A 15,447-nucleotide genomic window follows, 5' to 3' on the forward strand; every position below is an offset into this window, starting at 1 on the left:
GCTGTTTCTCTTCATTTTGAGTTGTGCCCCATCGGCAAATGAAGGTCCTGCGGGTTTTACTCCCATGGGCTCTACTCCTTTCGCGTCATCACTGTCAACTCTACTTTCAGGAGGCAGCTCTTCCCCAGTCGCACTTTGACTGCCTTTCAACCTGAGGGGCTCCTTTTCCGGCACTATATCTGACAGTGTTTCTATGTTATTCATAAGGTTTTCAGTGACTAAATATTAGGAAGTAGCTCATCACTTCTTCTTCCTAGTCTGTCTTCTTCTGGAAGCTCATTTGAAACCTGCCCACCATGGGTGACCCAGCTGGTATTAAAATACCCATGGCATAGCTTCCAGAATCACAGCACCTCACAAGCCACCATAGTATGACAACCTGACTGACGAGTGGTGGCCATAGTCTATATAGGTTATAAAAATATGAAAATATGTACATGTGTATCAGCACTCGACCACAAGGTCCTTTTGAACCGCAAGGCCAGCGGCTCAAACTTACCATCCGCTCCTTGGAAACTCTATACCAGGGTCTCTGTGAGTTGGAACCTGACTCGACAGCACATAACAACTATGTTTAGTTTTAATGGTTCTGACATATTTGGAATTACCATTTGAGTGTTGCAAGTTTCTTTAGTTGCTGCAATGTAAACATGATAAATGAAAAAGGATTAGATTTAGGTGAAAATTTGAGAGCTTGTTTGTTTTTATGCAGTTACGTATTGCATTAGTTTGTATGTTTCTTATTGTAGGTTTAAGGCATCCTAGCATTTTACACTTAATGGATCTATTTTATTGCTCTTTGGTTGCTAAGAGTCTCAGACATTTGATTTCTGTCTTCCATTTCAGTTTTGAACAGCTCAAAATGGCAGTTAGCAATCTGAAGAAACAGGCTAACAAGAAGAATGAAGGCAGTCTGGCATATGTGAAGGGAGGCCTCAGTACTTTTTTTGAAGCACAAGATGCCCTGTCAGGTAAGGTGATACCCTGAGGCATCTGCTGGGAACTTCCCTAATGGAAACATGACACAGTGTCTGCAGAGTCTTTACAGGGTGCGACACTCGTTCTGTATTTATATAAGTAGAGATCTAAAATGTGCCATCAATATTTGTTGCAGGCTAAGCTGGAATCCCTTTGAAGGCTTGGTACTTGAGCTATTTGTCTGTGAGACTTTTGGTGACCCATTTTAGGTGTGTGAAACAGGAGACTACTCTGCCTTTCTATGAGGTCTAACCTCCAGGGCAGATAAGAAATTAAATCCCAGTAGGCGAAAGTCTGGAATTCAAAAAAAATATTTTACAACCATGATGACCACATACATGTAACTGAGTCTATAAATGTGACTCAGCGTATATTCAGTTTTGTAAGGACCGTTGGTGATGTGTCCTGTTTTTAGCAGTTATGTCCCTAGTCCCCAACATGGGTACGTAAAGTTAAGTGCATTGTCTTTACTGTCATCTTATGTGCAATGGAAATTGTCTGACGTGGAAATGTACTAGCAATCCCAGTGCTTTCATATTGACTGGTTCCTTTGAAATGACCTTTAATTAATAAAAATGAAACTGTTGTTAGTCTAGAAAACCCTACAAATATGAATAAAAGTTTATCATTTTTAAAAGCTAATATGACTATAATTAAATACTAATAACTATAATCGTTACACCCTCTTTAAACCAGGGATTGCTTACTTAATTTTTTTTTTTTTTTTTAAAGCTTTGATTGTGAATTGAGTGTAGTTTTGAGGGGAGAACATCAGTTTTGCACTCAACCAATCGTATTATGTTTCATTGCAATGATTACACTCCTTCCATGCACCACCGGTGAACAGTATTTGCCTCCATTCCTTCTTTTTTTTTGGATGTCCACAAAAACACTCAGGAATATATAACCATTTAAACAACCAACCAAAGAGCACATTCTGCAAGCCTGCCTCCTGGCCGTCAGCACTCAGTCCCCTCACTTCCCATGAATCTAGAGTCCTCAGCTGCTACCTCTCTCCATGTCCTCATCTCTGCCTCCATTTCTGGTGTCGCTGCTTCTCAGGATAAGGTCCTGCATTCTGCTCGTGCTCTTCTCCCTTGATGGTCCTAGGGTCCTCTGTTCCTGGACTGTAAGATTAACTTCTCACTCCCTTTTTGTTACATAACTTCTTGCTTAACTGATTTTTAAAAGTTAAATTGTGTTCTTAGAGTAGGAGCATGTTATTGCATTTAGGGCAGCATGCACAGTTGACCCTATTCTGTACAACTGTCCCAACAGGCTTCATCATCCCTCACCCAATCTTAGTCCCCCTTAAACACTGGTGCTTCTTTTTAACCTTTCTATCACTAGTCACTGGTAATGGTCTGTATGTTGTTGTTAGGTGCTGTCAAGTCGGTTCCGACCCATACTGACCCTGCGTAGGGTTTCTAAGGCTTTAAATGTTTGAAGGAGCAGAAAGCCTCATCTCTCTCTCCCGGAATGGCTAGTGGGCTTGAACTGCTGACTTTATGCTTAGCAGTCCAGTGCTTCTCGTATAGTACCACCAGCAATCCTTAGTGGTTTCTATACATTTGTCTGTTCTAACTATTTCATGTAAGTGGCATCGTATACATTTGTTCTTTTTAGATTTATTTATTTCACTCAACATATTGATTTCAAGGTTTGTCCATATTGTATTACATATCAGGACTTCATTTCTCTGTATGGCTAAGTAATAGTTCATTGGATGTATGTATCTGTCACTATGAATTGGAACTGATTTGACAGCCCTTAACAGCAACAACAGTCTGTCTGGTGCTAGACATCAGGTTGTTCTCACCTTCTGCCTGTTTTGAATGGTGCTACCTTGGTCTACAAATTCCTGTGTGCATCCCTGCTGTCAACTCTTTTGAGTGCATATCCAGGACTGGAATTTCCGGGTCACATAGGAATTCTAAGGAACCCTGGTGATGTGATGGATAAGCCCTCAGCTGTTAACTGAGAGGTGGGTGGCTGGAACCCACCCAGCCGCTCCCTGGGAGATATACCTGGAAACCTGCCCCCAGAAAGATTACAGAAACTTTACTAGCAGTTCTACTCTGTCTCATGGGGCTGCTGTGATTTGGCTGTGGTAGTGTAGTGGTTACGAATTGGACTGCGAACTGCAAGGTGAGCAGTTCAAAACTACCAGCTGCTCCACGGGAGAAAGATGAGGCTTTGTGCTCCCGTAAAGATTTACAGCCTCGGAAACCCTGTTCAAGGTTGCTATGGGTCGGAACCGATTCGATGGCACTTAACAACAACAGTAGGCCACTAACAACAGCAATGTGGTAATTTAATGCTTACCTGTTGGAGGAAACACCAAACTTTTCCGTAGTTACAGTTTACATACCTACACACTATAGAATAAGCACCGGACTGCAGAGTCAGTTTGAGTCACAGGATCAATGGTTCAACCCCACCAGCTTCTACTCGGAAATACTATACACAGTCGCTATGAGTCAGAACCGATATGACGGCACTGAACACCACCAGCCAGCTGAGGATGATATTAAGTGTCATGGAGTTGATGGTTTTGACTTACAGCTGCCTTATATACAACAGAATGAAACACTGCCCGGTCCTTTGCCATCCTCACAATCATTGCTGTGGTTAGGACCCTACTTGCAGCCGTGGTGTCATTCCATCTCTTTGGTGGTCATCTTTTTTCTGACCTTCTACTGTACAAAACGGAGTCCTGGTGTGGCGCTGTGGGCAAATGCGTCAGATTGCGAAGTCGTTTGAACTACATGGTTGGTGGTTCAAGCTCACCAGCTGCTCCTTGGAAATCCTATACAGGGTCGCTATGGGTCGGAACTGACTCAACGGCACACAACAGCTGTACAAAGCATGATGTTATTTTCCAGGTGCTGGTCTCTCCGGATAACATGTTCAAAGCACGTGAGGCAAAGTCTCACCACCTCATTTCTAAGGAGCATTTGGGCTGCACTGCTTTCAGGACAGAATTGTTTGTTCTTCTAGCAGTCCATTGTTGTTGTTGTTATGTGACATCGAGTCGGTTCCGACCCATAGCGACCCTATATAGGGTTTCCAAGGGTGTAAATCTTTACGGGAGTAGAAAGCCTCATCTTTCTCCCGTGGAGCAGCTGGTAGTTTCGAACCACTGACCTTAAGGTTCGCAGCCCGATTCGTAACCACTGTGCTACCAGAGCTCCTTTCTAGCAGTCCATAGTATATTTAATATTTTTTACCAGTACCCGGTGTGGCGCTATAGGATAAAGCATTGGGCTCCTAACCGCAAGGGTGGAGCTTTATGTCTACCATCTTCTCAGAAACACTAGGAGTCAGATAGATTTGACAGCATTTAACAACAGCATGATTCAGAGACATAGATTCTTCTATGGTTTTCCTTCCTCACTGTCCACCTTTCACATGCATATGAGGAGATTGAAAATACCAGGGCTTTAGTCAGGTGCACCTTAGTTTTTAGAGTGACATCTTTGCTTTTTTTTAAAACACTGTAAAGCACTTCTCTACTGCTCCAGTCTCCCTTAGTTGAGGCTGGAAAGTAAGAAGGGGTTAGAGTTGGTTATTTCCATTCTCTTCCTTGTAAAGGTAGAAAGCCTAAACCAAACCCTCAGAGGGAGTCCATTGTGACTCTTAGCGACCCTGTAAAGCTTCCCAGACTGTGAATCTTTACCGCTGCATCTTTCTCCTGTGGAGTGGCTGGCTAGCAGCCCAGTGTTTGACCTACACAGGGCTAGGACTGGGTATGGCCCTTTCCCCAGGTTGTGGTAAAGCCCACTGTGATTAGTTCTTGTTAAGTGAACTCCCTCGGAGGCAGGCCTTGTCATGGGAATCTTGTTATGCTCTGGGCATGTTTCAAGATGATTGTGTTCGAGCTCTTCCCCTGCTGCCAGCATCTGGAGGTAAAGGCAAGACCATTTGGTGGTCCCCCTAAAACTGTCCTCCTCCCACCCCCACCCCCAGCAGTTTTTATTTCAAGTTAACCTATGTTTAGTCTCTGGGAAGTTAGAAGGTATTCTGTGAGTGTTGTTGCTGGGCCCCTGATCCTGGGCTTGCGCCTGCTTGTGGTAAGCAGTGTTTCTCTGCCCCCTCCTGTGTCTGGTTTTTGAGTCCTCAGTGTCAGTTCTCTAATGGATGTAACTCCAGTTGTTGAGTTTTAGTGAGTTTGGCTGTTGATCTTTTTGTGAAAATGGAAGTGACAACCTCTATGTTCTTTTACTTGCTGAACCAGAACCACCCCAAAATAATGTCCGTGAGTGACAAGTGCAGTTTACCACTTACTGATTTTGTGAACAATTGTGGGCCCAAATGTGTAACATCCTTTATGGTCTACTGGAACAAAGACTGCCAGAGCAGAGAGGCCAAAGTCGAGTAAGGAACACAGGTCATTCAGTACTCTGTCTGTCCGCCCTTCCAAACATTTCTTTTGTCATCACTATGCTGAGTGGTGGGCGAAAGAGTTAAACACTGGACTGCTGGTAACAAAATTGTCAGTTCAAACTCACCAGTTGCGCCGCAGGAGAAACAAGAGGTTTTTGCTTACGTAGAAGATTTACTGCTTTGAAATCCTATATGTGCTCACTATGAGTTGAAATCAGTTTTGTTTTCATTTTAGTTTTTTTTATGTTGATGTGTGACAGAGGAACCCTGGTGGCACAGTGGTCAAACACTTGGTTGCTAAATGAAAGGCAGGTAGTATGAAGCCACCAGCCTTTGTGATAGAGAAAAGACACTGGGTCCTGTAGAGATTGTTGTTGTTGTTAAGTGTCAAGTTGGTTCTGACTTATAACAACCCTGTCTAGGGTTTTTGAGGTGCAGCGGGTGAGTTTGAACTGCTGACCTTATGGTTCAACACAACCTTGAGGTCGAGTGCTTATCTTATGGCATCACACCAGGACTCCAAAGACGGTATAGATGACAGTCTATGAAGCCCTGTCCTATAGACTCACTGTGACTTAGAATCAATTCAGTGGCAGACAGCAACAACCTGGATGTATAAAGATAACCTTGAAAGATCAGGTTATGTAGAACCCAGTTACTTAAGTGAGAACCCTTCCTACTTTATTAACCTTCTGTGTAGTAGTTTGTTTGGATCCATGGTCAACCTCCATGGGAGTAGCAGTAAAGAAATCAAACGACAGACTGTACTAGCAAACCCACGATGCAAGACCTCTTCAAAGTGTTCTAAGGCAAAGGTATCCATTTGAGGACTCAGGTACACCTGACCCAATCCGTGGTATTTTCAAATGCTTTATATGCATGTGAAAATTGGTCATTGGTTAAGGAAGACCATAGAGGAATTAATGCATATGTGTTATGATGTTGGAGAAGAATATTAAAAGCACCGTGGACTGCCAAAAAACGAAGAAGTGCAGCCAGAATTCTCCTTAGAAGTAAGGATGGTGAGACTTTGTCTCTGATACTTTGACATATTATCAAGATGGTCTAGACCTTGGTGAAGGATGTTATGCTTGGTAAAGTGGAGGGTCAGCGAAAAAAGGAAGACCCCCAACAAGATGGGTTACCACCCTGGCAGCAGCAGTGGCTCCAGTGTAACAGCTGGGAGGTGGCCCAGGACCAGGCAGGGTTGCGTTCTGTCGTACTGTCACAGGGTCGCTGTGGGTTGGAGCCGACTCACCAGCACCTAACAAAAAGAGCTACAACAACGTGTACTAGTTGCAATTATCTTACTATTTATTGTTTTTTTAAAAAAAATATTATTGGGAAAGGAAAGGAATCATCAATACCTTAACCAATTTAAATATAATTCATTAATGATTTACTCAGTCTGTCAAAAAGTTTATTAAAATAGGAAGTGGAAGTTAAATGTTTGAAAGAGTATTTTATACATTTAAACAACTAACACATCTGATAATGACCTGTCTCCTACTTTAGTAAATGTGTTTCTCAGAGATCAGCATACTTTGTGACCTTAGGACTGAAGTAGACCCTCAGTTTGTCTTTATATGGGTTTGGAGTTACATATATATGGTGCTTTATCTTTTTCAAAGATTTCATAAGAAGCATATGTGATAAGAGACTGGTTGAGGCCCACAAAACTGAACCTTTTGACTCTCTGGCTCTTTATGGTGCACGTTTGCCTGGCATCCCGGTGTGGATCCTTCTGACTCTACTTGGTCCTAGTGATCCATAGTGGTTTGTGTGTATTGATAGCAGTACCTGGTGCTGAGTCCTAGAGACCCGACCCGTATGCATGTGATTCCATTTCACTGTGGCATTTATACTGATCCACGGATAGGTATTATGGTTTTTTAAGTTGAACTTAACAACTTTCACGTCACATTTTACTAGAGAGTTAAATCAAATGATCAGATAATTTCAGTCAGTCAATAGCCAATATAATCCTGAGTTGTCTTTGAGGAGTATTTTTATAGCTACTTTTCTGTTTCTCAGATAAAAGTTTTTGGCGTTCGAGTGTTTCACATATTTAAGTTTTAATAGATTAGAAACAATAACAAACCTGTGATCATGTACCAAGTTGCTTATTGAATTATACTGTTTAGGAATGTTTTCAGAGAAAATAAAAGGTCACGTGAAGCAGACATTGGGTTATTTGGTTTAATTTTCTGGAAAATAGGATTGCCTTTATCAGATCCCAGTGTCTCTCGTCCTCATGTTGGGCTGACAGTTTGACAGAGGCTGTGTGGTGGTGGAGATGGTTGGCAGGAAGTTGCTTTGTCAGCAGTTGAGGGCTGTAAGCTGAGCTGGGGGAGCCAGGTTCACCTCATCGTGACCTGCTAATCAGTGATGGGTTTTGTCAGCGTCAGAAACTGTGACTGCCTGATTTCCTTTCATGTTGATTTTGACTTAGAAAGTAGCATTTTGGGCAAGACTACTGTTGATGTCACTCTAAAAATGAAATGTTTTATTGCCGTGGACAAACCATGTGCAATACCCATTCAGTAGAAGTCGGGCACGTGGTTAGCGTCCATCTGCAGCCAGGATTTTCAGAAAATCACAGCAGCATTTAAGCAATAGTGTCCGCAGATTTGCCTGTCTAGAGCCTCTCAGTCTTTTCTTGTTTAGCTTTGTTTCAGCACAGTATGTCTTCTTTCCTTAAAGATAAGGAAGCTCTTGTCCACTGAACAAGTTGAAGTTTAGTTTGGAGATGTGGAAACATTTTATCAAACAACCCAGATTCTTTCACTCTTGAATCAACAAAGTGTTGTGGTATTTTTTTATTAAATGTATTTCTTTTTTCTTTTTATGAGCAAACCGACAGTCTTATTTATTTTTGAATTCCAAACGAAATTTTAGGTAGCTTTGCCCCTCCCTCCAATTAAAAACGACAACAACATTACAAAACAAACACATAGGCAAAGACATGATGACGATTATAAAACTAAACTACAAGAAGCAGAGACATCGATGTTACCAGGCTGGGAGGTTGTTCAGAGTGAACAGCCAGCATTTTCAGACCAATGAGACACTTGCATTGTATAAATCTGGTGAAAGAAATACACTTCTTTTTTAACTTAGTCTTGTTTCCTATCATAAATCTGCACTACCTGTGAGTTGTGGATTTTAGCAGAGCATGTAAATTCCTTTTAAGAAAGGCTTTGGACTATTCAAATGTCAGAGAGCCCATATAGTCCTTGGCTGTTGGCTTCATAGGACAGAGTAGAACTGTCCTGTGCTGTTGTTGCTGTTGTTAAGTGCCGTCGAGTCAGTTCCAACTCATAACGACCCTGCATAGGGTTTCCGAGGAGCGTCTAGTGAATTTGAACCGCTGACCTTGTAGTTCAAATCGACCTTGAGGTTCATCCAGTGCATTCTCCCACAGGCAAGGCCACACCAGAACTGCCCATTAGGGTTTCCTAAACTGTTATTTTTAATGGGAGCAGACCGCCACATCTTTTTCCCAAAGAGTGGCTGGTGTGTTTGAACTGCCAAACTTTTGTTTCACAGCTGAGCACTTAACTTGTGTTCCACCAGAATTTCTTATTTCAGGCAGTAGCTCTAAATATAAGAGTCATTTTCACTGTAGTATACACACTCTGAAGTCTGTGGGATTTAGTTAGAGCGCTACAGTAGGGATTCTGGTAAGGAGGGCAAGTTATGTGAAAGGATAAAATCCTGTGAATTTTTAGCAGCTGTCATTTGGGGATGGGAAAGTGTTTGTTGTTTTCAACTGAATTTCATTTCCCGCTGATACAGTAAGTTCATTCTCATTTTACAGATGTGAACACAGAGGCTTAGACAATCCTATGGTTTTCCCATGCGACTCACTGGTCAAGGCTTGATTTCTGTGGGCTACGTAGACAGCGTAGATTACAAGTTTTGGTTCTTTAGTCAGACTGCTTGAGTTTTAATTTTGAATTTGGCTCTGTGACCTTGGCCAACTTATTTAATTTCACGGTGCTATGATATTTCCATCTGTGAAATAAAAATATTCAAATATATATTACTGGTTTCTTTTAAGATGAGCGTTTTTGAATTTTACATAACAGTTTTGAATTTGAAATTGTATTTTACTGTTCTGTTTGAAAGCTTTCTTAGATTCTTTGCTGAAATAAGCTTAATTTGCTGTGTTTAAAATTCCCCCTTTTCAGTAAGTAAAACACTTAAAAAAAAGTCATTTGTGAAATGATTCCTTGATAATCTTTATCAGAACCTAACAGACATAAGTCAGTAATAGCAAAACTCCAGTGTAAGTTTCACAGCTTCAGTTGATGTATGGGTAGGTATGGTATTACTAAATATTTCTTGGGAGCCTTCAGGGAAATAATTAATCCTAACTAGAGAATGTTTAAAAAAATGAATAGAAACAAATAGTATATATTTTACCATGTTACATCCCAAATTAAATGTTTGGAGGTTAGTAGATATCACATAGGGTATAGTTCTGTTTCTCGAGTGGTGAAGCAATACGGCCCAGGAGGCCTTCAGCCTGGATTTTCTTCTTTCCTTTCCTTGTTTCTCTATTTTCCCTCTTTTTGATTCAACTGCTTTTTTCTACTTAGTTGAAGGCCATATGAGTGGAACACTATGTCCATGGGCAGGTTTTGTCAGAAAACAGTGTGTAACCCTGTCCGCTGGTTAGCTTGCAAAGTGTTGGCTGTTTGCGGTACTTCTTTGCAGCCGTGAAAACAAGATGACCGTTTTGTAACGCTGCTTAAAAATGTCATTTTTAGGTAATCTATTCTTACCCATTCAAATGACCAGTGCTTAAATGAGGTGTTTTTGTTTTTTAGCTATCCATCAAAAACTGGAAGCAGATGGAACGGAAAAAGTAGAAGGATCCATGACTCAGAGACTGGAGAATGTTCTGAACAGTAAGTTTTGTCCAAGTCCCTAACACTTTTTCTGGACTTCAAGACACGCTTTAACAGAGTGCTTGGGCCTGGTTTTACAGAACAGGGTGGTGACTTGCACCCTTGGTGCTTCCTGATAAATATTTCCTGAATATAAAGGGGAAACAACGTTGAAAATGGATTTCTGTTTCTGTGTTCGTTTTATCATCATTTGAAAAGAAGCCAGTGTACTTCTGTAAAACAGACCAGGGTATAAATAGCACCAAGGACATCAGAGTGCTGAAGCTGATGCCAGGATCGTCACTGACTAAAAATTGCCCAAAAGGGTATCTCCAAGTTACCTACTCATGTTGGTGCAGATTTGGCATCTGTGAGACTGATGGTCATTTATTTATTTGTTCCTCGCCTTTTTCCAAAGAAGGATTTAAGGCAGCTGGATATGTACGAGTGTATCCAACTTTGCTGCATTTTGTAAAAGTTGTAGGCCAAGGAGAAACTGATATATGCAGAGTTTTGAGTGTTCCCTCTACCCCCATCTCCCTTTTTTATCCTTTCCTGATATCCTGCCTTCCAAGGAGGAGCCGCATATCCTACTGATTTAGAAGAATCTCATCAAAGATGAATGCAGTTTTACTAGAATATCAGTGACTTTAAGGCCCATTATCCTCTTTCATGCTTACAGTTAACTTTCGACATGGAGCAAGAATGCCCTGGGGGAAGGTCCTTGTTTTTCAATATAAACGTGGCTTATAATTTCCCCCATGAAGTACGGTCAAGAATAACTACGAAATTTAAGAAACGTCATGTTCAATGTTTAGTGACTCTATGAATGCAGGACTGCGAGATCCAGTTAGTCTTTCACTTCCAGTTTAACTTAATTTAGTCCCAGAAGCAGAAGTTTCTGAGCCCCATGTAAAAATATCTGTTCACAAATCAGAGGATGCCTGATAAGAGCGTGTCCTCTAGAAAGAAGTATTGCTTTGGTGTAGGTTTTCTTTTGTAGTGCAATTTGAGTACTTGGATTTCATTCTAAATTTATGACTTTTACCAGCACTTAATTTTTCTCCCCCTCTGGTTATAGGTTTGTTTTTAAATTTTTTTTTTTTTACTTCTGTCTTGAGGTTTTTGTCTTGTTTTTCTCTGTGAGAACCAAGTCAACACATTTGTTGAAATGACTGTCTTCTGAATTCAACCCAAATGCATATTTATTAAAGGCATTTCTGTATTAGCACAGTCAGATACAGCAGAGTCTTGGAAAGATTTTTTTCTACACAGGCAATTTTTTTACAGTGGAGAAGTTGTCATCAAGCCATAATATCTATTAAAAAAACAAAACAAGATTATTTCAAAAACTTTTCAAAGATGACTTGTAAGAGTGTGCTGATACAAAGGGAAAACAACATTGAAAGGGAATGTTCAATAGAAAGAAATATGATACTCATTAAGGCTTGGGGACAAAGTCTGTTTCATGTTTCAGGGTTAGTATAGCACCTTAACATTGCTTTTTTTGCATAAGGAGTTGAAGGAATCTTCAGTAGGTATAAAAAATTGTAAAGCAAACTATTTGACTTATATTCCTTTATATCCTACATATTTGTGCTAGAAATGAAATAACTTTCTTTTCGGATTTACTTTTTTTGGGAGAAAATTGGTCATTTCTTCATGATGCCTTCCTTCAGGATTCTTTGGTGTAGAAGTGTCTGCTAAGATATGTTACTTTATGATAACTCCTCCTCTTCTCCCAGAAACACTATCAACATCATATTAATAGTTGCTATCTTAGCAAATGCTAATTCAGGTCAACTCTACAAGCATCCCGTATTTATAGTTTACAAGTGAAGAGATGTGGTTTCTACCCTCAAAACACTTCTGCTAACAAAATCGATGTATTTATTTAAGAGTCCTGGTGTGGCATTGTGGGTGAATGCATCAGACTGCAAAGCTGTTGGAACTGCAAGGTCGGCGGTTCAAGCTCACCAGCTACTCCTCGGAAACCCTGTACAGGATTGCTATGGGTTGGAACCGACTCGATGGCACTTAACAACAACAACAACAACAACAACAACAACAACAACAACAACAGATAGCTATAGATTTGCTTTAAAAAAAGCTCCTTAAAGAAAAGCAGAGAAGATTAAAATTAGAAAACATTTTATTTGGAAATATTATTGGAGATTTAGTTTCTTTTGAAAAGGATAGAAGGAATAAATGAATATGAATGTACTTTAGTTTGCTTAGATTACTTAACCTTTTATAAATTATATGTGCATTTTCTTTAGCTTTTTAAGTGAGTTTTTTCCCCTTTAAATTGTACAACCTTTCTCACTTTAAAATTAGTTTCTAAAGGATATTATTGTTATGAGAAACTTAGCCCATTGTATTCAGAATTTAAGAGTCCTGTTGTAGCACTGTGGGTTAATGTGCCAAACTGCAGGATTGGTTTGAACCACAAGGTCGGCGGTTCAAGCTTATCAGCCCCTCCTCGGACACCCTATACAGGGCCGCTATGACTTGGATCCAACTTGATGGCCCTTAACAACAACAAAAAGTCCTTTCATTGAAATTCCTTTTCACTGATGTTTCTTATATTTGCCTTTGAATTTAGTAATTCCGTCTTGATTTTAGGCCAGTGGTGAAAAGATCGCTGTTAATGTATGTATCTCAAATTCTCATACCCAGCTCTACATTCTTGTCTTTGATGAGTATAGAATAGCATGGTCAAATAGAACTTCTGTGTTGTTGAAAAGTGTGATTAGTGCTGCTGCTGAATTTAATTTTTATTTAATTCTAATTAATTCAACTTTAAATAACACCATGTGGGTATTATTGTTGTTGTTATGTGCCGTGGAGTTGGTTCCGACCCATAGCGACCCGGGTTTCTGAGGCTGTAAATCTTTACAGGAGCAGAAAGCCTTATCTTTCTCCCACGGAACAGCTGGTAGTTTTGAACTGCCGACCTTGATGTTTGTAGTCCGATTCGTAACCACTACGCTACCAGAGTATTAGTGCTATGTTAACACATGCAGGTGTATACAACGTTGTTAAGTGCCATTTAGTTAATTCTGACCCATAGTGACCCTGTATAGGGTTTGCAAGGAGCAGTTGATGAGGTTGAATTGCCAACCGGTGCTTATCAAGCAGTACCACACCAGGACCCCATAGCCAATGTACTGTGAGTAGTATCAGTAGTAATTATAGTCATAATAGCTTTTAATAAGGTTCAGGTGGTGTTCTAAACATTTTGTACACGTTTAGTGCATATAGCAACCCATTTTATTGATGAAAAAACCCAAGAGTAACTGAGCTACCTAATGTCTTAAGTTGTAAATGGTAGAGCTGGGATTTATATACAGAAAGGTGCTCCAAACTTCAGACTGCAGACTGTCCTTGCTGTGCAGTCCTCCAATGTCCACAGAGCTGATGATCACGTTCCAGCTACATAGCAGCTACCCCTGTAGGGTTCTGATTTCAGCTACCATGGCGTATGAGCCACACGTGTGCAATGTACAGACCTGGCTACCAGCTCTTCCATCTACTGATCAGGACGTAGAAACAGATTATGTTGAGGTCAGCCATCAGCTCTGCCTCTTCTTTCATCGTCCAAGTGGGTCCCCGTGTGCCTGTTACCAGTTCACGAGGAACATATTTTTTTGTCTTTTTGTTTCCCATGGATAAAACCACATGACCTTTTGTAAACATGTATAACTGAAACAGGGAATTGACCCGAAATGATGCAAGTACATCATAAATCTAAAATGATAACTTTGTGAGTGAAATTCAAATAAGAACTAGCTGATAGTGAGAATAAGGACAGTGTCAGAGGAACTGAGTTGGGGGAGCTCAGTGACAGAAATGGGGGAGTGGTTGTGATGAAAAGGATAAGGGTGTTTGTTCTACAGGAAAGGATGCTGGCAGAACTGTTAGAGGGACTTCATGGCACTGCAGATTCCGAGGAGAAATGGTTGAAGGCTGATCCCATCTTAGAAAGGAGGCATGATCATTTCCTAAGGTGTATAAACAACGCTCACTCCTATCCTAAGCTTTATAATGAAAGGAAGACAAACGCACTTGATAAGTTTTTTCACAAGAAATAAAACACATAATTTTCAGTTTGTAAGGGAGTCCTGGTGTGGTGATGTAGGATAAGAACTGGACTACTAATCAAATGTTGGTGGTTCAAAACCACCAGCTGCTCCTTGAAAACCCTATACAGGGCTGCTATGAGTCAACAACACTTAACAACAAACAATAACAACAGTGTTTTAAATTACAGTATGCTAGCTATTTTTAAAAATCCACTTATAATCACAGTAAGCAAGTTCTTAATGTTTCAACAATTTTTTTTTTTTTTTATCATGGAACAATCATAATTCCTCCCATTGATTATTGGACTGTTCTGCTTGTTGTCAGCATACACAGCTATTTTTGTAGCCACGTAGAGCCAGGCTGGCCTCTGCGATACTTCACTACCCCTCTAAGAAGAAAGAATGTTGGCTCTTTAATTCAGGAGAGTGTATTTATTGACCACATGCTCATTCTACCCTAAGAGTTTGTAGTCTGGGGGGCCACTAAGCAGGTGTGGTGACGCTCTGCTACCAGTTACCTGAGGTGATTCTAGAGCAGGCCTGGGCACCTTTGTCCTGATTTGGATATTTATATCCTCACTTGCCAGCCATACAAAATTATCAACTGCAGAATTAGTCTGCTATATTTGTTCAAACGTTTAATTAGCCTACCACTCAGGTTATGGCTGGAACTGTGGTTTCTGTGGCAGGGCCAGACCAAATGATTTCATGGGTGTGGCACTATAGGCTAAGCACTCAACTGCACTGCTGGCGGTTCACCAGCGGCACCTCCGAAACCCTATACAGGGTCGCTCTGAGTCGGAACCTCCTCCATGACCCTTAACAACAACAACAACATATAACCGGCGGATCAGTGTTCCCCACTCCTGATCTAGAGCATGCATTAGCGCATCTCACTGAAAAGTGAACTGGAGAGAGTATCAGGGAAGGGTGGGGGTGAGGGTGTGCCCTGGAGTCCATTCTGACTCATAGTCACCCTGCTTAGGGTTCCCGAGGCTGTAAATCCTTTATGGGAGCAGAAAGCCTCATCTTTCTCCTGTGGAACAGCTGGTAGTTTCCAACTGCTGACCTTGAGGTTACTTTGAGTTTACTATGCTACCAGA

General features: G+C 40.8%; 1 protein-coding gene across 1 annotated transcript in view; it reads left to right on the forward strand.

Moving 5' to 3' along the window:
- Window positions 1–15,447, forward strand: part of EXOC2 (exocyst complex component 2) — a 260,684-nt gene that overhangs the window by 45,740 nt on the left and 199,497 nt on the right. The window contains exons 5-6 of the mRNA XM_006870567.1: window positions 847–971; window positions 10,200–10,280. Coding sequence (XP_006870629.1) covers window positions 847–971; window positions 10,200–10,280 — 206 coding nt within the window. The remainder of the gene's footprint in view (window positions 1–846; window positions 972–10,199; window positions 10,281–15,447) is intronic.

Source organism: Chrysochloris asiatica, unplaced genomic scaffold (genome assembly GCF_000296735.1).
Source record: "Chrysochloris asiatica unplaced genomic scaffold, ChrAsi1.0 scaffold00144, whole genome shotgun sequence".
Taxonomy (NCBI): Eukaryota; Metazoa; Chordata; class Mammalia; order Afrosoricida; family Chrysochloridae; genus Chrysochloris; species Chrysochloris asiatica.